Genomic DNA, 24289 nt, shown 5'->3' with positions numbered 1-24289 from the left:
AATGGGTTGGGAAAATTACTTCAGAGAATGCCTCCTGCATCATATGTGTTTATAATTTTAAGTGATTTTTTATGGGATTGGGAATATTGGAGTCCCAACCCCATACTTGTGTCAGCCCATAAGGCCCAGGGACTTTTGGAGTTTTTGTTGTTATAGTTGTTGCTGTTAGTTTAAGCTGATTCTGTTTGCATTGTTTCAGAAGTAACTCAAATGGTGGGGCTCACACCTGTAATCCTAGCACTCTGGGAGGCCGAGGAGGGTAGATTGCCTGAGCTCACAAATTCAAGAATTAACTCAAATGAGCCGAGCAAGATGGCTTATGCCTGTAATCCCAGCACTTGGGAGGCCCAGGTGGGTGGATTGCCTGAGCCCATGGGTTCCAGACTACAGGTTCTCCCTTGAGCCAGAGCCAAACCTCAACTTGAAAAATAGCCGAGTGCTGTGGCAGGCGCCTGTAGTCCCAGCTAATTGGGAGGCTGAGGCAAGAGAATCACTTAAGCCCAGGAGTCTGAGGTTGCCGTCAGCTGTGACACCACAGCACTCTACCAAGGGTGACAAAGTGAGACTCTGTCTCAAAAAAAAAGAAAAAGAATTAACTCAAATGTACTGACAATCCACTAGGTGCCAAGCAACAAGATAGGAATTTTGAAATACATTATTTTCACCAAAAGTATACTCAAAGCACTAGGATTTTCTTTTAATGGCCAATAATCACACCACCTACATAACTTCTGCTGACAATAAATATATATATATATATATATATATTTTTTTTTTTTTTTTTGAGACAGTCTCAAGCTGACTCGCTGACTCCCTGGGTTGAGTGCTGAGTGGCGTCACAGCAACTTCCAACTCTTAAGTAATTCTCTTTCCTCAGCCTCCCAAGTAGCTGGGATTACAGGCCCCCACCACAATGCCCGGCTACTTTTTTTGGTTGCAGTTGTCATTGTTTTTTAGCTGGCCAGGGCTGGGTTGCAACCCACCAGCCCCAGTGTATTTGGCTGGCCCCCTAACCACTGAGCTACAGGCATCACACAGCTGATAATATTTTTATGTACACATTGAGCATAAATTTTATTTATTCTTTTTTTCTTTGAGACAGGATCTCAAGCTGTAGCCCTGGGTAGAGTGCCATGGCATCACAGCTCACAGCAACCTCAAACTCCTGGGCTTAAGCGATTTTCTTGCCTCAGCCTCCAGAGTAACTGGGACTACAGGTGCCTACCACAACACCCAGCTATGTTGTTGTTGTTGTTGTTGTTTTAGCTGGCCCCGGCTGGGTTCAAACCTACCAGCCTCAGTGTATATGGTGGGCCCTACCTGATGAGCTACAGGTGCCACTGGTGAGCATACATTTTAAAAGTTCAGAGAGGTATCAAGGAAAAAGTTGGCTAGTCGCTCATAGCTCTGTGGTTAGGGCTCCGCCATATACACCAAAGCTGGCGGGTTCAAACCTGGCAGGGGCTAGCTAAACTACAATGACAACTACAACCAAAAAACTAGCCAGGCGTTGTGATGGGTGCCTGTAGTCCCAGATACTCGGGAGACTGAGGCAAGAGAATCACTTAAGCCAAAGAGTTTGAGGTTGTTAAGAGCTGTGAGGCCATAGCACTCTACCAAGGGCAACATAGTAAGACACTGTCTCAAAAAAAAAAGGAAAGAAAAGAAAAGAAAGAAAGGAAAGGGAAAGCTACCCTTTAGCACAACCAAATTCTTCTCATTAGGAACAGCCACTATGATTAGTTTTCTTATGTGAAATTCCAGAAAATTATTTTAAAACCAGTGCATAAATATCAAAACACACATATCCTTTTTTTATTAATACCAAAAGGAATCCTACCACTCTCTTGGTACCTGCTAATAGAAAACTATTTACATATTTAAAATAATACTTCTCTTTATTGAAGTATTCTACCTAATACATGAAGGAGGAGTAATAGAATATCCTCATTTTGCAATCTCTAATGAGTTCATGGATCTAAGTATTGAGAATCAACCACTGAGGTCATCACAAGACAAGAAGCAGATAGACATTATGTGTCTACCTATGAAGGTAGTCTTGCCAGGGGGTGAAAGAAAAAAGAGCCTAAATCTAATGAAGCCACTACCAATTTAAAGAAAACACAGAGGAGAGAGGATTATAATAAACTACTTTGAGAGGAAGCAATCAGCAAAATCCAGACTAGAAAGTTGCTAGAAAAACAGCCCCATTTCTTCAACAAAGGAAATTACTAAAAAACGAGATAAACAGGAAACATATTAAAGGAGAGTTAAGACATATTAATCTTATCACTCTGTCCTATAAAAAAAGAAAAAAAAAGGATGATAATAATAGAACCTATTTTAAAAGGTGGCTATGGAGATTAAATGAGGTAATTCATGTAAACCACTAAGTAGAGGACCAGGTAGTTAATGAAAGTAATTATAATATTATTATAACAATTACTATCATTAACCCCAATATAAGCAAATGTTCAAAGAGGTCTGAGTAGGACAAAGAAGTGATCAAAGTGGGTCTTTAGGAGGATTGATCTCGCCATAACTGAGTATTTCCCTTCCAAAGTTAAAATACTAGAATCTACCTGATCTACCGCCTTCCTCACTATGTAACTTCTTTCCTAGTGAACATCATGTCCAGAAGGAGCCCCACAACCAGCCACTAAGGCCCTCTCGAGTTAGTGAAAGGGGGTGATCCCTACCACTGTTAGGGCAAGGTGAACTGAGGGGCACTACAGCCTCTGGGCTGGAGAATCAGAGGCCCAAGGTGTTCTGCCACTACCACTTGGGGTTTATACCCAGGGTGCAGATAAGACAAGGGAATTTTCTTTTAGCTCTAAAGCATATTCTCTCAAAAAAATCCAGGCCAGGGGTCCAGGTTTTTAGACTGTGACCCTACTTTTCCCAAATCACTTAAGCACTAAACCAAGAACTTATTCTCTGAAAGAGTAGAACGGCCACTCTCCTTATCTGTATGATGGGAAATAATTACAGTTCCTATTTCATAAGTTTATTGTGAGAATTAAGTAAGTCCGTAAGCATAAAGGGCCTAGAACACTGCCCGGCACATAGCAAGTGTTCTGTTGGTATCAACGAAACTTTACTATGAACTTTATTTCTTCCATCCTGTGGGTCTTGCTTATTTGTGGTCATATATTTTTCAACTGATAAAGAGTGGCTTTGTAACAGACTATTTCACCCTAGAGCACCTCTGGGGTAGCAGTTGGGCTGGGTTTATAAACACTCATCCTCCAGGTCAGAGGCATCCAGCTTTTCCACAGACCCAGCAGTAATTTTATCTGTTGTTTCATTTAGTGGGAAAATATATTACAAATAAAAGAATCCAGCAAAGCTTTTAAATTTATTGGCAAATTCACTAATAACAATATCTACACACATCTGAAAACACACATGTAGGAGAGATAAGATTTATTCAGTCTAGAGCTCATTTGGATTCATGAAACCCTGCAGTCAACTCCAGAATCGCTTTGCCCAAAGCATGGTGGAGTAACTGATCCAACCGTCAGTGTCTTCCTTGGCAAAATCAAGGCCTGGACAGAAAATTCAATATTCTTTAATTACATTTTTAAAAACTAAAATACAATTATCCAGAAACTGAAGATACACGGGTAAACCAATCACTTACCGTCTCTCAGCCTCATTTGTAAAAGGACTATTAACTCTGCAGCCCTGCTCATTTTGCAGGGCTTTCTGAAAAGCAAAGGAAGTGAGGAGTGTAAATTAAAAGCTCATGTCAGTGGGGAACAAAGAATCAGGATGGGGTGGGGGAGTAAGAAAAGGACGAGGACAAAGTCTCTTTCCAGTGACCAACACGCTGAATTTGATGAAAATCCACAGTTTACACTAAACTCATACCATTGCCACCTCCCCTTTGACGTTAAGAAGAACATTAACACGGCTCCCTCCCAGCTGTTGTACTAGAGTGACTAAGGATAGATTTGGGGAAGGAGTTCCAAAGATATTTCCACCTTCACCCTGTCTTCACACACATTTAATAGAAATAAACAGCACCCACCCAATTATCCACAGAAGTGATTAAAAAGGGGGTGGGGCCTAGCACTACAGGAAGCTGAGGCGGGAGGATTCCTGGAGGTCAGGCGTTCCAGACTAGCCTGAGCAAGAGGGAGACTCTTCGCCCGTTTCCACAAAAACTTAGAAAAATTATCCAGGCCTGGCAGCCCGAGTCTGCAGTCTCAGGTCCTCAGGAAGCGGAGGTAGGAGGATCACTTGAACCCAGGAATTTGAGGTTGCTGTGAGCTATGATCTCACTTCACTCTAGCCCAGGCGATCGAGACCTTGTCTTAAAAGGAGAGGAGAGCAGGAAAATAGAGTTGAATAAGTCGGTATTTAAGTGTCCACTGTGTCAGGCACTGATTAGCCCTGAAGATAACCAACCGAGAAAAATCTGTCTAGGGCTTGAGAAGGACCATAAACAAGAAAGCAGTTTCAGTTGGTACGAGGGAAATAAACAGTGAGACTGGCAGCAACTAGAGGCGCGAATTCCGGAGTGGATAACGTGGGAAAGCGTATTCTGAAACCAGAACTGACAGTTAACTTTTGAACCCAGTTCTAAATGACGAGAACCTTGCAATGCCCAGAGCATTGCAGAGAAAATTAAATGCAAAAACTATCCACAAACTGAGAAACATTAGAGATTTCAAAACCCCAAAGTGAACAGCGGAAACTGAAATCCACGAATTACTGAGCAGCAAAGAATTTTGAAATTCGTGTTGCCCAATCAGGAAAAAGCTGGGGCCCGGCTGCGCGGGCTCCGCCCGAAGTTCACAGACGGTTGGTTTCCGCAGGACGCCACACACAAGCTGCCGCCAAGCGTTCGTGGGACCGGGTTTAGTTATGTCCTGGAGTCCTCTCTTAAATTATAGCTTAAATGTCATTCCGTATTTTAAATGAAACATCCCCAACAAAGCCACCAGGACGCCAACAGTATGGGACGGGGTTAAAGGACAGGACAAACACCCTAACTTTGAACTGACCCCTAACGAAAGCAGCGCAACACAAAGCAAAGCCGCACTATAAACTCAAAAGCAAATCCAGTCCTGTGCCTGAAACCTGGAGTTCCAGATAGTTTAAAATCTGTATGGGATATCTTCCGTGACATTTCGACTATAATATTTAAAAAACTAAAGCAGTAAGATTAAAGAGCGAAATAGAGTAAACGTAAGTGAACAAAGCTCTTTTCTGGTGATTAGATGGGTGGCTCTGAAAAGAGCCTTTGGAGTAAAGTGGCCGGCGATTCGGGCGAGCGCCACGTCCCAGCAGGGGCTCACTTGGAGCTGGTGTACTTGGTGACCGCCTTGGTGCCCTCGGACACGGCGTGCTTGGCCAGCTCGCCGGGCAGCAGCAGGCGCACGGCCGTCTGGATCTCGCGGGACGTGATGGTGGAGCGCTTGTTGTAATGGGCCAGGCGGGACGCCTCCCCGGCGATGCGCTCGAAGATGTCGTTGACGAAGGAGTTCATGATGCCCATGGCCTTGGAGGAGATGCCGGTGTCGGGGTGGACCTGCTTCAGCACCTTGTACACGTAGATGGAATAGCTCTCTTTGCGGCTGCGCTTGCGCTTCTTACCATCCTTTTTCTGGGCTTTGGTGACCGCTTTCTTAGAGCCCTTCTTAGGAGCAGGAGCAGATTTTGCCGGCTCAGGCATGTTTACACACGAAATAAACACAGCTTAGCAAAGAAAAGAAGTAGGAGAATGGGCGGGCCTGATCCTTTTATAACCACCTTATGCAAATTAGGGCTCCAAAAACCTTTCATTTCTATTGGTCCATGTAGGGGACCTTGCGTTTTCAGCAATAACTACGTAACAGTACTGACTCTTGATTTGATTGGTCTTTTCTGGAGCCAAATTAGGACCAATGGAAAACTCGTCCCTGACCCCACCCCTACAAGAGCTTATAAAGGCTTTCTTGTCGATTAGCTTTCAATCTTGTTTTGTTGCGAGGTTCAGAGCTTTATCTGTAACTATGTCTGGCCGCGGAAAGCAGGGAGGCAAAGCCCGTGCCAAGGCAAAGTCGCGCTCATCCCGCGCTGGCCTTCAGTTTCCAGTGGGGCGAGTGCACCGCTTGTTGCGCAAAGGCAACTACGCCGAGCGAGTTGGCGCCGGCGCGCCTGTCTATATGGCGGCGGTCCTTGAGTACCTAACAGCCGAAATCCTGGAGTTGGCTGGTAACGCAGCCCGGGACAACAAGAAGACGCGCATCATCCCCCGTCACCTCCAGCTGGCCATCCGCAACGACGAGGAGCTGAACAAGCTATTGGGCAAGGTTACCATCGCCCAGGGCGGCGTCTTGCCTAACATCCAGGCCGTTCTATTACCAAAGAAAACTGAAAGCCACAAAGCCAAAAGTAAATAAACCCAGACAAACTAAACCAAAGGCTCTTTTTAGAGCCACCCAAGCTTTCAAAAAAAGAGCTACTGCGCTGTTTCGTGATCAGCCCTTCATTTGCCACTTTGGTGGCTCTTAAAAGAGCCTTTGGGGGTAGCGTACATTAAGCCTCCTGGTTATTAATTGTTCTTGCCAGGCTTGTGACTCTCCGTTTTCTTGGGCAACAAAACAGCTTGGATATTGGGCAAGACGCCACCCTGGGCAATAGTGACACCCCCAAGTAACTTATTGAGTTCTTCGTCATTTCTCACAGCTAGTTGCAGATGGCGAGGGATGATTCGCGTCTTCTTGTTGTCCCGGGCTGCGTTCCCCGCCAACTCCAGGATTTCCGCCGTCAGGTACTCGATCACAGCCGCCAAGTACACCGGTGCCCCGGCCCCTACCCGCTCAGCATAGTTGCCTTTACGCAGCAAGCGGTGCACTCGCCCCACTGGGAACTGAAGGCCAGCACGGGATGAGCGGGACTTGGCCTTGGCGCGGGCTTTGCCGCCTTGCTTTCCGCGTCCTGACATTACGGCTAAAAATGCAGTTACAGCTTCTTTTTCAAGGAGAGGGATGTGGAAAGGATAACCAATTTGATGTAATTTATAAGAGGTCCCGGGAGGGGTGAGGGAACTGGTTTGATTGGCTAAAAGCGAAGCCAAATCAAACAGCCAATAGCAAAGCAGAAAGCAGACTCTTGGTTTGCATTCTGCACTAAGAGGAAATGACGGATTTTGTAAGTTCCTACCAATCGCAGAGAGCCACATTAAAACGCCTTATTTGCATGCCAGGATTTTTAAAGAGGTTTTCGATCAAAAGGCTGTTTCCTTTTTACTTGGTTGCACTTTGTTTTTTGTCTCCTTTAGGCCAGGGAAAGCCCAAGAAGGATCCTGAAGGACAGCAAAGGACATCATCAAGTACACGGATAGTTAGTCTCATTAGAGGGTATGGGATTCTGACGCTGATTATTACCTTCAGCCCTAAATTACCCTCCCAAATCCTATTTGTCCTGCCTCGTCACAGCCAAACTCCCTTAAAGAATACACGACTGCCTCTTTTCCTCTCAATGCAGTCTCTGGTTGCAGTGGGGCTTCGGCCCACCCGCATTTGCCTGCGCTCCTCGGAATGGGGTTTGACGAAGACTAGAAAAGGTTTACCATCTTCCTTTTGGCCTCCAGGAGGCGTCTGATGCCACCTTGAAACTCGCTTCCTTGTCTTTCAAAATGTTGCCTTCCGTTTTGCTTCCTGCCTCTCGGACTTTCCTTACCCTGCTCGCATTCTTGCCCCATGCCTATATCCGCGACTCTAGCAGGACTCTGCTTCCTTATCTCCAATACTTCACTCTTCCCGAAGTCTTATACTTCCATGCTTTAAACTTTCTCTTTGACTTTTGATCTCTTTACTTCTATCACAGTGCCTTGTGCTGTGAGGAAGGGGGAAGGAAAATTATGTTGAACCTTTAGTATGTGATAAATGTTATGCTAATGAGTGCCTACAAAGTGGATTTAATTATGAATTTCATGGATAAACAAGCTCAGAAAGATTCAGACACTTACTGAAGGTCACAGAGCTACTTAAGACATGATTAGAACCCAGGTCTGCCTGACTCAAAGAACATGCTTTTCACCATATTTATACTCTTTAACTAATAACTAGGTAATTATTAGTGTTAAATGAGGTCGTTTAATTTATCCAGCCTTACTTTCTTCTCTGAAGGAAAGAAAGAAAATTAAGTTTAATGATTTAGAGTCCATGTAAAACCTTCTTAAATGAGTTAGATGAGGCCTTCAGTACTCCCGCACAAACAGCCTTGGTGAATCCATGTCTCTGTGTTCATATCCTGGCAATAGCACTTATCACCCTGTACTGAGCTTTAATATTGCTCTCACCTCCTTTCTGTAAGCACCTCATGGGAGAGACCATGTCTTCCTTATATTTGAATCAAGAGTTGACTCTGCCAAGCACAGTAGCGCACCCCTACAATCCTAACACTTTGGAAGGCTGAAGGGGGAGGATTGCTAGAGGCCAGGGATTCCAGACCAGTCTGAGCAACATAGTGAAACCCCATCCCTACAGAAAATAGAAAAATTAGCCAGGTGGCACAAGCTGATAATCCAGCTACTCAGGAGGCTGAGTCAGGAGGATCACTTGAGCCCAGGAGTTTCGCTGTACTGCACTCTAGCCTGGGTGACAGAGCCAAACTGTCTCCAAAAATAAATAATTTGTGGCTCAAGTGGCTAAGGCGCCAGCCACATACACCTAAGGTGGCGGGTTTGAATCCAGCCCGGGCCCGCCAAACAACAATAATGGCTGCAACCAAAAAATAGCCGGGCATTGTGGCTGGCGCCTGTGGTCCCAGCTACTTGGGAGGCTGAGGCAGGAGACTCGCTTGAGCCCAGGAGTTGGAGGTTGCTGTGAGCAGTGAAGACATGGTACTCTACCCAGGGGGACAGCCTGAGGCTCTGTCTCAAAAAAATAAATAAATAAATAAATAATTTGTGATTCTTTTTACCTGGCTCTTAATAGTTAAATGATTTTGGCACAAATAAATGAAACAATACTCTTAGAGAATTAGCATTTTCTTTCCTAAAATACTTATTTTTCATCAACGCACACTAAATGCCAATCATAAATAATAGACTATGATAAACAGAATGATGGAAGATATAATAGAATCTCATCAATTAAATAAAATAATATATTCTACCACAGTGGAATTGTTAGAATAAGTGAGAATAAATGTAAAGATCCTAATACAGAGCCAGGAAACTGAGAGGCCCCAAAGCTGGATTAGGAGGTTGGGACAGTTAATTTTATGTCAACTTGACTGAGCCCAGATAGCTAGTAAAGCATTATTTCAGGGTATCTCTGTGAGAGTGCTTCTCATCACCCTCACTATATAAGGTGGGCATCATCCAATCCATTAAGGGCCTCCTGGAGGAAGGGCAAGTTTGCTCTTGGCTTGACAGGGGACATCCATCTTTTCCTGTCCTTGGATGTTGCTGCTCCTGCCCTGAGGTCTTCAACCTCAGACCAGGACACACAATATCAGGCCCCAGTTCTTGGACCTTTGGATTCATACTGGGACTTACACCAGTGGCTCCTCTGACCTTCAGATTTTGGCTAGAATCACACCGCCAGCTTTGCTGGTTTTATAGACAACAGACTGTGGAACTTCTCAGCCTCCGTGATTTTCATGAGCCAGTCCCTCATAATAAATCATATACATCTCCAATTCATTCTGGGTTCTCTGCAAGACCCTGACTAACAGAAGCACAATAGCTTGCTTATTAAGAGCCAAGGTCTGCAGCCTGACTCACTGTGTTTGTTTACCAGACCTGGTACCACTGGCAAGTTACCTAATGTTGAAGGGTCTCTGCTTCCTTGGTAAAGCAAGAATAATAATAGTACCTACTTTGTGGAGCTGTTGTAAATTAAAAAGAGTTCATGGATGTTAAATATTTAGAACAATGCCAGGCACCAAAAAAGCAGGGTCATCCTCAAAATTGTTTGAATACATTTGCCATTTCAAAAATAAATATTGAATATATCCTATGACCTAGCAATTCTACTCCTGGATATATTCCAGACAGAAATAAATGTTTATGACTGATAAAAAGCATGTACAAGTGGTTGGTGCCTATGGCTCAAAGAGTAGGGTGCAAGCCCCATATGCCAGAGGTGGCGAGTTCAAACCTGGCCCTGGCCAAAAACTACAAGAAAAAAAAAAAAGCATGTACAAGAAAGTAATGTATTAATATACTGCAATGCCATACAACAAATTGTTACCAATATGGGTGAAACTCACAGATACATTGTTGAGCCAAAGAAGACAAACATGAATAAATTCACACTGTTTATGTGAGTTCAAAACAGGCAAAATCTGGGAGGCCAAGGTGGGAAGATCAGGTGAGGCCAGAACTTTGAAACCAGCCTAACCAGGAGTAAGACCTCATCTCTACCAAAAATAAAAAATTAGGGTGGCACCCATAGCTCAGTGGGTTAGGGCGCTGGCCACATAAACCAAGGCTAGGTTTGAACCCAGCCTGGGCCTGCTGAAACAACAGTGACAACTGCAACACAAAAATAGCTGGGCATTGTGGTGGGTGCCTGTCGTCCCAGGTACTTGGGAGGCTGAAGCAAGAGAATCGCTTAAGCCCAAGAGTGGGAGGTTGCTGTGAGCCGTGATGTCACTGCAGTCTACCAAGGGCAACAAGTAAGACTCTGTCTCAAAAAAAATAAAGATAAAATAAAATTAGATAGGTAGGCCAGGCACGGTGGCTCACACCTATAATCTTAGCACTTGGGAGGCCGAGGCAGGTGGATTGACTGAGCTCAGGAGTTCGAGACCAGCCTGAGCCAAAGCAAGACCTCATCTCTGAAAATAGCCAGGCATTATGGTGGGTACCTGTGGTCCCAGCTACTTGGGAAGCTGAGGCAAGAGAATCACTTGAACCCAAGAGTTGAAGGTTTCTGTGAGCGATGGCTCCACAGCACTCTACTGAGGGTGACAAAAACTCTGTCTCAAAAAAAAAAAAAAAATTAGCCAGGCATAGTGGTACACACCTGTAGTCTGAGCTACTCCAGAGGCTGAGGTGGGACAGAGCAGGACTCTGTTTGGGGTTAGGGGAGACAGGTACAACTAATCTATGATGTTAAAGAAAGGTTAGGGACAGGGTTGTATTAACTTCCCTGGGAGAATTCCAAGGTTCTGGATATTTTCTATATCTTGACATGATGTATTCATATGTAAAATTAAGACATACATTTAAGATATGTAAATTTCTTATGTATGAATTGTGCCTCAATAAGTACAAATTTTCTTTTTAAATGAACAAATATTAAAGTAATCATCATTGGGAAAGTAATGAGTACTTTGTTCTATATACCAATCTTCGTGTTACAGATGAGTGTTTTTTGTTGGTTTTTTTTTTGGAGACAGACTCTCACTTTGTCATAACAAGTAGCCTACAGGCACCCACCACAATGCCCGGCTATTTTTTAGAGATGAGGTCTCACTCTGGCTAAGGCTGGTCTGAAACCTGTGAGCTCAGTCGATCCACCTGCCCTGGCGTCCCAGAGTTCTAGGATTACAGGTGTGAACCACTGTGCGCAGCCTACAGATAAATGTTTTGTTGTTGTTCTTTTGTTTTGTTTTGTTTTGTTTTGTTTTACCCAAAACACCAAGACTTTAATTGGATTAGAATTATACCTATAAGGACTATAAGCACCTATTCCTTCTGAGGGGCACTTGCCATCTGTGTAAGCATTCCACCTCTCCTCAGACTGGTTATCTAGATGTCCCAAGCATGGTCACATCAGCATCAATGTCCAAGCATACTCAGGGCTCAGAATTCCAGGGCAATACCATCTTTTCCTCCACTCTCTTATATTCCAACAAGGGTCATGCAGACAGCAGGTAAGTCTCCCCTCCCCACCCCTCACCAAACACTGGAAACCCCTGCTGGACCTGTTTATACTATTCCTTCGCAGCCCCTTTCTTCTGGAAGGCAGTCGGGATGTTTAAGCTCTTCTGGAGCTCCTCCTTCTTCCCATCGCTCATCTTGTTCTTCTCTAGAAGTTTGGCAATCCAGGTCATTTCTCATGCTGGGAAGTCCCCCCCTGGGTCTAAGATCTTCCCTATGATTTTCAGGTATTGCTCAGCCCACTTCTTGTCAGTCTCCTTCACACTTGAGAGGTTGTCATGCCCCTGCATCAAGAGGGCGTGGTGGGCCTCCACAGTAGAGGCCCTAATGAACTCCCCAGCCAGAGCATCATATGCAGGCAGGCAAGTAGGCATACCCAGGTAGACCCCTTGCCCCTTTAGCCATTGCTGGATGGCACCAACCTTCACTGCCCCTTCACTGTATGAGACTGGGTTCTCAAAGTCCCCATCCCTGAAGAGGTAGAAGACTCTTTGTCTAGCTTGTTTTTCTCACTCAGCTCCATGTTCAACTTGTCACCATAATCTGAGATCCTCACCTCTGCCACTAAGAGATCATTGCTGGAGGCCGAGTTTTCAGCAAGATGCTTGAACTCGTCCTGCTTCTCACCCTGAGAGTACTGTGCGTTGAACTTCACCAAGACAAACTTGCTTTGGGGAGTGACCTAAAGGTCGATAGAGCTGAGCAAGTGGGTTTTCCAGGACCTTTGGGGGCTAATTCCCCTTCCCAAGGGGCCCCTTGTAAAAAGTGATTGTATCCAGGGGAAGGGCCCCCTTGGTGTACAGGCCGCTTCTGCCATGAGTACAGAGGAGCAGAAGGCCCAAAAGGAAAACCATCAGAGAGACAGAAGCATAACCCCGGATTCCGGGAGTGAGAAGTTACAAAAAATATCTGTTCGCAAGAACAAGCCGGAGGCAGGGATCTATTGTTTGTTTTGTTTTGTTTAATTACGCATAAGATGTCTTCCATAATCTCTCAGTGCTTAAAGCTTCTAAAAGTTTTGATATGACAGACCTTCACTAGATAGTATTTATTATTATGACTGTGTTTTTATTACAAACAAAGAGCTTGCCCTACGGAGCTTACAACTTAGAAAGCTTTTGTTTGTACAATAATAATAATGATGTTGGCCTTCTCCATTCAGACCTTAATTCACTCAACCATCCAACACTTCTTTATTTTTTTGAGACAGAGTCTCACTCAGTCACCCTGGTTAGAGTTCCATGGTGTCATGGCTCACAGCAACCTCAAACTCTTGGGCTCAAGCAATCCTCTTGCTTCTGTCTGTCAAGTAGCTGGGACTATAGATGCCCCCACAACTTCTCTCAGGCTATCTTTTATCTCCTAACAAAGGCTTTTGCACTCCTCTTGCTTCTATTCTTCCTACTCCTCAAATACATTCTTCACACACTAGCCAGAGCAGTCTTTCTGATAAACATTCTGATTCTTTTCTTACCATATACTCTCTCCCTAGGTGATTTCACCCGACTCACCCACCTGTCCCCACTGATTTCATTCCTGATTCTTCAGTAACCCTTGACTAAGAGATACCTCAAATGTACTTCTTAGGGGCTCAGTGGGTAGGGCACCAGCCACATATACCCAGCCCAGGCCAGCTAAACAACAATGACAACTGCAAAAAAAAAAAAAAAAGGCTGGGCATTGTAGCAGGTGCCTGTAGTCCCAGCTACTTGGGAGGCCAAGGCAAGAGAATCACTTAAGCCCAGGGGTTTGAGGTTGCTGTGAGCTGTGACACCACTGCACTCTACTAGGGGCAACATAGTGAGACTCTGTCTCAAAAAAGAAAAATATATACTTCTTGGATGCTAAAATTAGTGGACAGAAGTTTAATAGGGAATACGAAGTTACATAAACTCAAAGTATCTCCCACATATACAGACAGAAAAAGAATAATTTTACAGTGGAGAAACCTTAATTGTGTGATCAGAATTATCACTAGTAATAGGAAAAATCATGATCATGTGCACCTGGTCAGTTTCCCTGACGACTCAGCATCACTTCTGCAGTATTCCTGCCAAAATGCATTATGCTAAATCTTAACCATAGAGAAACATTAGATAAACCCAAATTGAGGGACATTGTACAAAATAAAAGGTCTGTACTCTTCCAAAAAAGTCAAAGTCATAAAAGACAAAGAAAGACTAAGGAACTGTTCCAAAATAATAGAAAGTAAACAGACATAACAGGTGAACATACTGTGTGGTCCTAAATTGGATTCCAGACCAGAAAAAAAATGTTTTTTCATTTTATATGTAGCACATTAGTTGAACAATTGGAAAAAAAAATTTTTTTTTTTTTGAGACAGAGCCTCAAGCAGTTGCCCTAGGTAGAGTGCTGTGGCGTTACAGTTCACAGCAACCTCCAACTCCTGGGTTCAAGCAATTCTGCCTCCACCTCCCAAGTAGCTGGGACTACAGGCGCCCACCACAATGCGCGGCTATTTTTTGGTTGCAGCCATCATTGTTCTTTGTCAGGCCTGGGCTGGATTTGAACCTGCCAGCTCAGGTGTATGTGGCTGGCACCTTAGCCGCTTGGCAAATTTTGAAAAAGCTCTATTTATTAGATAATAGTACTATATCTATGTTAATTTTTGCAGCTTGACAATTATATTCTGGTTATGTGTGAAAATGTGTTTTTTTTTTCTTATCAGAAGACAGAATCAATAGGGGATGGATATATAGGTATTATTAGTAAGAGTTACCTTATTGTTTATGGAGGCTAACAAGTCCCAAGGGTGAGTTGACAATCTGGAGACCAATAAGGGCAGATGGTGTAGTTCCAGTCCAGGTACAAAGGCCTGAGAACAGCGCGGCGTCTGTGGCTCAGAGGGTAGTGTGCCGGCCCCATATACCGAGGATGGCAGGTTCAAACCCAGCCCTGGCCAAACTGCAACAAAAAATAGCCAGGCGTTGTGGCGGGCGCCTGTAGTCCCAGCTACTCGGGGAGGCTGAGGCAAGAGAATCTCCTAAGCCCAGGAGTTGGAGGTTGCTGTGAGCTGTGTTGAGTCCATGGCACTCTACCCAGGGTGATAAAGTGAGATTCGGTCTCTACAAAAAAAAAAAGGCCTGAGAACCAATGGTGTGTTTCAAGGTCAAAGGCCAGGCCTCAAGATCCAGGAAGACAGGTGGTGCCTGTGGCTCAAAGGAGTAGGGTGCCAGCCCCATATACCAGAGGTGGTGGGTTCAAACCCAGCCCCTACACTCCCCCCAAAAAAGACCCAGGAAGAGCCTCAAATGCTTCAGTTAGAATCTGAAGGCAGGGTTCAAACCCAGCCCCTACCAGTCCCCCCAAAAAAAGACCCAGGAAGAGGCTCGGTGCCTATAGCTCAACCGGCTAAGGCGCCAGCCACGTACACCTAAGGTGGCGGGTTCGAATCCCCAGCCCGGACCCAACAAACAACAATGATGGCTGCAACCAAAAAATAGGCGGGCGCTGTGGCGGGCGCCTGTGGTCCCAGCTACTTGGGAGGCGGAGGCAGGAGACTCGCTTGAGCCCAGGAGTTGGAGGTTGCTGTGAGCTGTAATGCCACGGCACTCTACCCAGGGGGACAGCTTGAGGCTCTGTCTCAAAAAAAAAAGACCCAGGAAGAGCCTCAAATGCTTCAGTTAGAATCTGAAGGCAGGGAAAAGCCCAGGTTCCAGTCTCAAAGCAGTCAGGCAGAAGGAGGTCTTTCTCACTTGGGAGAGGGTCAGCCTTTTTGTTATACTCAGGCTTTCAAACGGCTGAATGAGCCCCACCCCACATTACGGAGGGCAATTTCCTTTACTCAGTCTACCACTTCAACTGTTAATCTCGTTCTATATACCCTCACAGATTCATAGTAATGTTTGATCTAATATCCAGGTACCAATAGCCCAGAAACACAGAAGTAGCCCCAAGCTGACACATTAAAATTAACCATCACAGGGCTAATATGGTGGCTCATACCTGTAATCTCAGCACTCTGGGAGGACCAGGTGGGAGGATGACTTGAGCAGAGTTCAAAACCAGCCTGGGCAACAAAGCAAGAGCCTGTCTTACAAAAAATTTAAAAATTAGCGGAGTGTGGTGGCATGTACCTGTAGTCCCAACTACTTGGTAGGCTGAGATGGGAGGATCACATGAGCCCAGGAGTTTGAGGTTGCTGTGAGCTATAAACATACCATTGCACTCTAGCCTGGGTGACAGACAGAGACTTCATCTCTAATAAATAAATACCACATAAATATAAAACTATCACAGGTAACTGAGTGAACTGTATCTCCAAAACCCTCCAATAGTTCAGAAAAAAATTATATATGTGTAGATAGATACATAGAAATAAAGCAAGCATGGTAAGATGTTAATATCTGAGTAATCAGGGTGAAGGGTACACAGGAATTATTTGTACATTTTTTGCAACTCCAGACGCACAATTCTGATAATTACCCCTGATGCTTCCTCTCCTATAACCAAGCCATTACCACATCCTGTAGATTTTACTGTCCTAATATACATCTGGTAGCCGGACTTCTTCTCCATTATCACCACCACCACCACCACTACTTTGGTCCCAGTCATCATTGTCTCTCATCTAGACTGCTACAGTAACCTCCCACCTGGTCTCCCTGCTTCCAGTCATTCCTCCTCAACAACCGATTCTCCACCCTGCAGCCAGTGATCTTTGCAAAATACAAATTTAAAGTCAAAGTTAATGCAATGCATTATCCTGAATTGCATTTCCGAAAATTGAATATTATATAGGGCACTGTCTTTGTGTGCCTACTATAACAAAACACCACAGACTGGGTTATTTATAAAAAACAAATTTATTTTCTCACAGTTCTGGAGTCTAGGAAATCCAAGATAAAGGCTCTGGCACGTTAGCCAGTTCCTCATAGAAGTGCCATTCAGGTGTCCTCACATGGCAGAAGGGACACAAGGGGCAAACTTACCCCCTCCAGCCTTTTCTTTTCTTTTTTTTTTTTTTTGAGACAGAGCCTCTCACGCCCCCCGGGGGAGACCGCGAGGTCGTTACCCCCCACACCCCCCCCCACCGCCGGGGCGCAAGCGAGTCTCCTGCCTCTGCCTCCCAAGTAGCTGGGACCACAGGCGCCCGCCACAACGCCCGGCTATTTTTTGGTTGCAGCCATCATTGTTGTTTGGCGGATCCGGGCTGGGGATTCGAACCCGCCACCTTAGGTGTACGTGGCTGGCGCCTTAGCCGGTTGAGCTATAGGCACCGAGCCCCCTCCAGCCTTTTCATAAGGCACTAATCAATCCCTTCTTGAGGGTAGAGCCCTCATAGCCTATCACCTCCTAAAAGCCCCACCTCTTAATACCAAAACATTGGGGATTAAATTTCAACATGAATTTTATTATTTTTTGTTTGTTTGTTTGTTTTGTTTTTTTGAGACAGAGTCTCACTATGTCACCCTGGGTAGAGTGCCATAGCATCACAGCTCACAGCAAACTCTTGGGCTTAAACGATTCTCTTGCCTCAGCCTTCCAAGTAGCTGGAACTACAGGTGCCAGCCACAGTGCCTGGTTATTTTTTGGTTGTAGTTGTCATTGAGTGACTACAACCTGGGCTGGATTCGAACCTGCCAGCTCCGGTATATGTGGCTGGCACCCTAGCCACTGAGCTACAGGTGCTGAGCCTCAAAATTAATTTTAAAAGGAACATATTCAAATCTTAACAGACAGGAATGAGACAGTTGGGAAAAATTGAATGTCAAGCATATATTAGATAATAAAGCTGGGCACGGCAGTTCATACGTGTAATCCCAGCACTCCGGGAGACCAAGGCAGGTGTATCACCTCAGTTTCCCAGTTCAAGACCAGCCTAAGCTAAAGTGAGACCTCAGCACTAAAAACAGCTGGGTGCTGTGCGAGGCACCTATAGTCCCAACTACTCGGGAAGATGAGGCAAGAGAATCGCTTGAGCTGTGAGCAAGGACGCCACAGCGCTCTACTGAGGGTGACAAAGTGACACTCTGTATCAACAAACAAACAAACAAAAAACCACCATATATTAGATAATAGTTGTGGGAAAGGAATTCTCATAACTCTGACAGGAGTACAGCCATTTTAGAAATCAGATCAGAAACCAACAATCCCCTCCCCAAACTCCTGGAGTGCCTCAAGGCCAGAGTTCCTGGAAACATCTATCCATATCCTAGCAGGTACTGAGGACGTGCCTATAATCCCGACCCTAAGGATGCTCCATAATTCTGAGCAGCACTAGAGAAGAGCCCCGGGCCGTAGTACTCCAGGCTCACTGCCCCATTTCAGCTATACTGATAAGGCTAATAAAAACCCTTTTGCAACTGTGAGCTGACACCTGGTCAGTCTCTATTCTCCTTTTCCCCTCTTCTAAAAAGTCTTTCCTAGTCCCTGGACTGGCCTCCTCTCCTTTCCTGGGGACCCTACCCCTGTTCTACACCAGAACCTCCCTGTCGGTGCTGGTGTGGCACCCCGTAACTGCGCAAATAAAACAGCTGGGACACAGATAGAAGTACAAGTGCTTGCAAGAGGTGGACTTCCCATAGGTGCAGGGAAGCCTCGAGTAACCTCTGCTGTGGCCTTTTATTGAAACTGTACAATAGGTGTGTGTGTGGGGGGCACGTACAAGGACTATGTGCTTAATGGTTGCTACGTGCTCTTTCCCACAGTCTGGACTCCCACCCTGGCGTCCCACAGTTGCTCAAGGTGCAACACCTGCTTGCTAACGAGCTACGATTTTTTTTTTTTTTTTTTGAGACAATCTCAAGCTGTTGCCCTGGGTAGAGTGGCGTGGCGTCACAGCTCACATCAACCTCAAACTCTTGGCTTAAGTGATTTCTCTTGCCTCAGCCTCCCAAGTAGCTGGGACTACAGATACCCCCCAGAACGCCCGGCTATTTTTTCGGTTGTAGTTGTCCTTGTTGCTTAGCAGGCCCGGGCCCGGTTCTAACCCACCACCCTAGTTGTATGTGACCAGCGCCCTACTGAGGTATTCCCACAACTATTATCTAATATATGGTGGTTTTTTGTTTGTTTATTTTTTGTTTTTTTGACTGAGGTATGGGTGCCGCCAAGCTACCGATCATATCTCATTTAAAGCACTCAGTTGCTTGAGGGCATGTCTCCGGGCTGCAAAACATCTCCATGCCAACTAGGAGATTGTCCCACTCCTGGCACCTCCCTCAAGAACCAGTGACTGCTCCTACAAGCCTGGTGCTCAGTCTCCTACACCTCCCAATAGTGTTGGATGAATGTTAAATTTCCTGGGTGTGGGCGGTGCCTGTGGCTCAGTGAGTAGGGCCCCGGCCTGTATACTGAGGGCCGTGAGTTCCAACCCAGCCCCAACCAAACTGCAACAAAAGAATAGCTGGGCATTGTGGTGGGCGCCTGTAGTCCCAGCTACTCAGGAAGCTGAGGCGAGAGAATCGCCTAAACCCAAGAGCTGGAGGTTGCTGTGAGCTGTGACGCCACAGCATTCTACCAAGGGCAACAAAGTGAAACTCTATCTCTAAAAAAAAAAATTCTTGCATGTGATAATGGTATTGTAGTTATGTATGAAAATGTCCTTGTTCTTAGGAGATATATGTTGACAGTATATAGCAGTGAAGTTGTAAAGAATTTTGTACCTAACTGGAGTGATTCAGGAAAAAAAATTATTTTATCATTGCTATTATATACACTCATATTCAAAGAAAAATACAAATAAAGTCTAGCAAAGTGTTATCGGTGAATCTAGGTAAAGGGTAGGTAAATAAGTAACTCACTGTACTCATCTTGCAACTTTTCTGAAAGTTTTAAATATTTTTAAAAGACTAGGGAAAAAAAATTTTTTTTGAGACAGTCTCAAGCTATTGCCCCAGGTAGAATGCCATGGCAACATCATAGCTCACAGCAACCTCAGACTCCTGGGCTCAAGCAATTCTCTTACCTCAGCCTCCTAAGTAGCTGGGATCACAGGTACCAGCCACAATGGCTGGCTATTTTTAGAGGCGGGGTCTTACTTTAGCTCAGGCTGGTCTCCAACCTTGAGCTCAGGCAATCCACCCACCTGGGCCTCCCAGAGTGCTGGATTACAGGCATAAACTAATGTAGTCAGCCAAAGGCTAGGGAAAATACTATGTCATTAGACATTAAATCTCTTGAATGTGATAAGGATATTGTGGTCCTTATTCTTAGGGGTCACATACTAGAGTATAAGCATAAATGTATAAGTAGATAATATATATAAAGGCAAAAAGTGTTGAATCCAATGAAAAGTGGAGGATTTTGCCTTGCGCTATTCAACTTTTCTGTGTGTTCGAAATTTTTTGAAATGAGAAGTTGAGGAAATACTTAGATGATATATAAATATGTAAAATATTAATATAAAATAAAATCTAAATACATTTAAAAGTATTAACTTGGAAAAGTCTCATCCTGTCACATCCTGCTTAAAACCTTCATTAGCTTCCCACTCCTCCTAGGATACAAACAAGATCACCTATCAAAGGCTACAAGGCCTCAGATGCTCTGGCCCCTGCCTTCTCTCCCCACACCTGATTCCTCACTATCATCTGTAGCCCCTGGGCATAGACCATACATAACCAACCACACCCTAACTAATCTAGAAGGAAAGACACTCAAAATTCTTTCTCCTCCACCTTTCACATGTTCAGCAACCACAGCTATATCTTACTATGAGGGAATGAAAAATGGGTTTTCATGCTGTCCCATCTGTTCTCCTAAATTTCCTCTTCGAAATTTTCTCTTTCCCACCTGCACCCCCTAAACTCCGGATGACACGCCTCCTTGGCATCATATACTTAGTCACACAGGCTTAGCACACGGTATTGCTATTGTCTGCTTACTTGTCCATCTAAAAGGGGTCTTGAGGCCTTCTGATTTCAAGGTCATTATTTTTAAGCACCAAAGGAGACAAGAAATCTCCATCTTTCTCTGCTGCAATTCTTTTGTTGAAAGGATTTATGTAAAATGTAGATTCATTCGGGCTCAGCGCCCATGCTGAGTGGTTAGGGCACCGGTCACATACACCAGGGCTGGCTTGTTCGAACCCGGCCCAGGCCTACTAAAACAACAATGGCAACAACAACAAAAATATCCAGGCGTTCTGGAGGGCGCCTGTAGTCCCCACTACTTGGGAGGCTGAGGCAAGAGAATCATCTGAGCCCAAGAGTTTGAGGTTGCTGTGAGCTGTGATGCCACCGCACCCTATCGAGGGCGACATAATGAGACTCTGTCTCAAAAAATAAATAAATAAATAGAAGTTAGATTCAATCAAAAGGCCACACTTAAGGACCAGAAAGGCCACAAGTTTCCTTAAAGCCACAGGTTCACCTCCCCCGGATGATCTACAAGATCTACTGGCAATAAAATAGGAAAAATAATCCCAGCCCCAACTGTGCGAGAAATCCCTTTGTCTTTGCTGGTTCTGGTTCAGAACTTCCCAGCCCTCGCGAGTGGGGAAACTCAGGAACTACGGTACCCGTGAGCCCTCGAGCGCGCGCGGCTCCTTCCGGCCACAGGACTCCATTTCCCAGCGCGCTTCGGGACGCCGCGCTGCATCTTCTTCCGGAACATCTGGAATTCTGACGCTGAGCTGGAATCGCAGTAGCCGAGGCTACAGGTAGAAAGATCCCAGACTGGGGTTCAAAGGGGTCTCAGAGGCATTGTCTCAGCCAGAAGCACGGAGTTGCACACACCCAACTTTTGCAGCTTCCAGTTCATTCTTTGCAATGCCCTTACGAACTAAGGCGCCTCCCGTGCGGGCCTCTCTAATCCCCCCTTGTCACTCCACTACCCACACCTAGAGGCTAGATTCCTCCACGTCACACAGAGAAAGGGCGGTGTCTCTGATATTGCAGTGTGGCGTCTAGGCGGACTCCCTACAGGGCGGGACGTAAGAGTCACGCGGGGCGCGCTGGGAGTGGGGGCAAGTTGGGTGGGGAAAGTTGCCGGGACCGCGGAGCGGGTGGGCTGTCACCAAGCGGAAGGCCGTGACCGGCCGTGACCCTCATTACTTGCGTCCGCTTCTCTTTAAGTAGCCGATGGTGAATGGGCAGCGGATCCTGCGCCTAGTCTCCATGGCTGGCCGCGTCTGTTTATCCCGGGCCAGCGGGGAATCCCGGACTGTTGGTCCGGTGGAGGCAGCCATTCGCGCCAAATTGGAGCAGGCCCTGAGCCCCGAGGTGCTGGAGCTACGCAACGAGAGCGGCGGCCACGCGGTCCCAGCCGGCAGCGAGACGCATTTCCGCGTAGCGGTGGTGAGCTCTCGTTTCGAGGGACTGAGCCCCTTGCAACGGCACAGGCTCGTACACGCCGCCCTGTCTGAGGAGCTGGCTGGGCCAGTCCATGCACTCGCTATCCAAGCACGGACCCCTGCCCAATGGAAGGAGAACCCTCAGCTGGACACTAGTCCTCCCTGCCTGGGTGGGAACAAGAAAACTCGAGGAACCCCCTGAACCCAAGAGAGGGGAAGGGTCAAGATCAAATGGGCTAGGTGAGAATGAACTGAGGCCTTCCACTCAATACAGTCCGGGACTTGTAAGGGGCAAGGATCCCTGGGCCCCATTGCGTTAAAGTCCATGTATATTCTCCAAAGAGCTACCGGCTTCAGGTCAAAGCTAAACCAAGGAAAGAGCAGAGTCACTCATACTGCTCTTGCCCGGTTGTTCCCATGCTAAATTGTGACTAAGGAGCTGCATCAGAACTGATGAATTGTAAATAATTCATATATTAAAAGAGAAATTAAAAGAGAGTTACGTTGCTGTGTTCTTTTTTTTTTTTTTTATTCATAGCTGTGTACATCAATGCAATCATGGGGTACAATGTGCTGGTTTTATATACAATTTGAAATATTTCCATCAAACGTTAACATAGCCTTCAGGGCATTTTCTTAGTTACTGTGTTGAGACATTTGTATTCTACATTTAATAAATTTCTCATGTACCCTTGTAAGATGCACCATAGGTGTGGTCCCACCAATTACACTTCCCTCCCTTGTTCTTGTGAGAAGAAAGATATCTATAGATTAGAGTAGTCAAAAAAGGCTTCATGAGGGAAGTGACCTATTTAGACCTATTTAAAGGAAAGCACAGAATTAATCAGATAGGTGTTGCAGACAGGGGAAGAACCTCAGTAAAGTTACTGTGCAAGGCAGGAGTTATAGGCAGGGACACATTTGAATTTCATATTGGAGAAATGTTTGACGTTTTTTTTTTTTTACAGTTTTTGGCCAGGGCCACGTTTGAACCTACCACCCCTGGTATATGGGGCTGGCGCTGTACTCCTTTGAGCCACAGGCACCACAATGAATTGTTTGCCTTTGTAACAATTTCCAAAAAGTGTACTTGTATTTGTTTATGAGAAATACCTTTTTTTTTGGAGACAGTCTCACTTTTTTGCCCTGGGTAGAGTGCTCACATCATAGCTCACAGCACCCTCAAATTCTTGGCCTTAAGTGATTCTCTTGCCTCAGCCTCCCAAGTAGCTGGGACTACAAGCACCCGCCACAACGCCTGGCTATTTTTGTTGTTATTGCTATTGTTTAGCTGGCCCAAGCCAGGTTCAAACCTGCCAGCTCCAGTGTATATGGTTGGCACCCTACCCACTGAGCTACAGACACCTCCAAAAAATACCTTTTTAAGCAGTGAAAAGAGAATAACCTAGCAAAAGATTACAGAAGATGGAGATATTTTTATGTAGCCTTCCAAATGTTGTATTTTTGAGTACAGCGCTAGTAATGCTACATAAGCAGCAGCTTTCCAATAATCTCAGTATGGAAATTATTAGAGAAAAGGCTTGGTTAGCATGTATCTTGACCATTTTGGGCCAAAGTTTAGAATGCATCTAGTTGGCAGTAGGAAATCAATGAAGACTTTTGAGTGAGGGCAGGCCAAAGAGCCTTCAAGAACAAACTGATCTGACAGTGACCTGTGTGAACTGGCATGGGAGATTGGAGGCACAGAAATCAAGAGTTGAGGTAGAACACTGACTTAGAGGTCAGTTGTAGGAATGGAAAGGAGTTGATTTGAGAGCTACCATTCAAAAAAAAGAAAATTACTTGATTAGAACAGAAATGGACTAGAATGAGGGAAGTTAAGGGTAACCCTCAGGTGGTACTTCTCAGATTTCCTCATGGGTAAAAATTCCTAAGGGAGCTTGTTAAAAATGTACATTTAAGATCCCCACACTTTAAAAAAAAAAAAAGGATTCTAACTCCACAAGTCAAGAATGGAATCTGGCTTGGTGCCTGTGGCTCAAGCGGCTAAGGTGCCAGCCACATACACCTGAGCTGGCGGGTTCAAATCCGGCCTGGGCCCACCAAACAACAATGACGGCTGCAACTAAAAAATAGCTGGGCCTTGTGGCAGGCGCCTGTAGTCCCAGCTACTTGGGAGGCAGAGGCAGGAGACTCGCCTGAGCCCAGGAGTTGGAGGTTGCTGTGAGCTGTGATGC

The 24289-nt window shown here is 45.4% G+C and overlaps 4 protein-coding genes and 1 pseudogene across 7 annotated transcripts; 2 read left to right on the top strand and 3 right to left on the bottom strand.

Moving 5' to 3' along the window:
• Positions 1–5182: 5182 nt before the first annotated feature.
• Positions 5183–5723, bottom strand: LOC100957578 (histone H2B type 2-E). The gene has a single exon (XM_003800419.3). It carries the CDS (start codon positions 5681–5683, stop codon positions 5303–5305), a length of 381 nt encoding a protein of 126 aa, XP_003800467.1. The 5' UTR covers positions 5684–5723; the 3' UTR covers positions 5183–5302.
• A 261-nt stretch (positions 5724–5984) lies between these two features.
• On the top strand, positions 5985–6403 carry LOC105888063 (histone H2A type 2-C). The gene has a single exon (XM_012811788.2). It carries the CDS (start codon positions 6003–6005, stop codon positions 6390–6392), a length of 390 nt encoding a protein of 129 aa, XP_012667242.1. The 5' UTR covers positions 5985–6002; the 3' UTR covers positions 6393–6403.
• Positions 6404–6497: 94 nt separating this feature from the next.
• LOC100957898 (histone H2A type 2-B) lies at positions 6498–6959 on the bottom strand. Its single transcript, XM_003800420.3, has one exon. It carries the CDS (start codon positions 6935–6937, stop codon positions 6545–6547), a length of 393 nt encoding a protein of 130 aa, XP_003800468.1. The 5' UTR covers positions 6938–6959; the 3' UTR covers positions 6498–6544.
• Positions 6960–11886: 4927 nt separating this feature from the next.
• Positions 11887–12720, bottom strand: LOC100946676 (annotated as a pseudogene).
• Positions 12721–21405: 8685 nt separating this feature from the next.
• Positions 21406–22589, top strand: BOLA1 (bolA family member 1). Of its 4 annotated transcripts, none has more exons than XM_003800418.3 (2): positions 21406–21458; positions 21877–22589. In XM_003800418.3, the coding sequence occupies exon 2, from the start codon at positions 21880–21882 to the stop codon at positions 22291–22293; it is 414 nt and encodes a 137-aa protein (XP_003800466.1). In that variant the 5' UTR covers positions 21406–21458; positions 21877–21879; the 3' UTR covers positions 22294–22589. The 4 variants fall into 4 exon arrangements, with proteins under 4 accessions (XP_003800466.1, XP_012667233.1, XP_012667235.1 ...); XM_012811779.2 differs by having other exon boundaries at positions 21413–21458; positions 21874–22589; XM_012811781.2 differs by lacking the exon at positions 21406–21458 and adding an exon at positions 21508–21731 and having other exon boundaries at positions 21874–22589.
• The last annotated feature ends 1700 nt before the right edge of the window (positions 22590–24289 follow it).

This window comes from Otolemur garnettii, unplaced genomic scaffold, assembly GCF_000181295.1.
Source record: "Otolemur garnettii isolate 467f Iridium unplaced genomic scaffold, OtoGar3 scaffold00174, whole genome shotgun sequence".
Classification (NCBI taxonomy): Eukaryota; Metazoa; Chordata; class Mammalia; order Primates; family Galagidae; genus Otolemur; species Otolemur garnettii.
The sequence above is the reverse complement of the archived record's forward strand: the minus strand, read 5'-3'. Positions and strand labels throughout refer to the sequence as shown.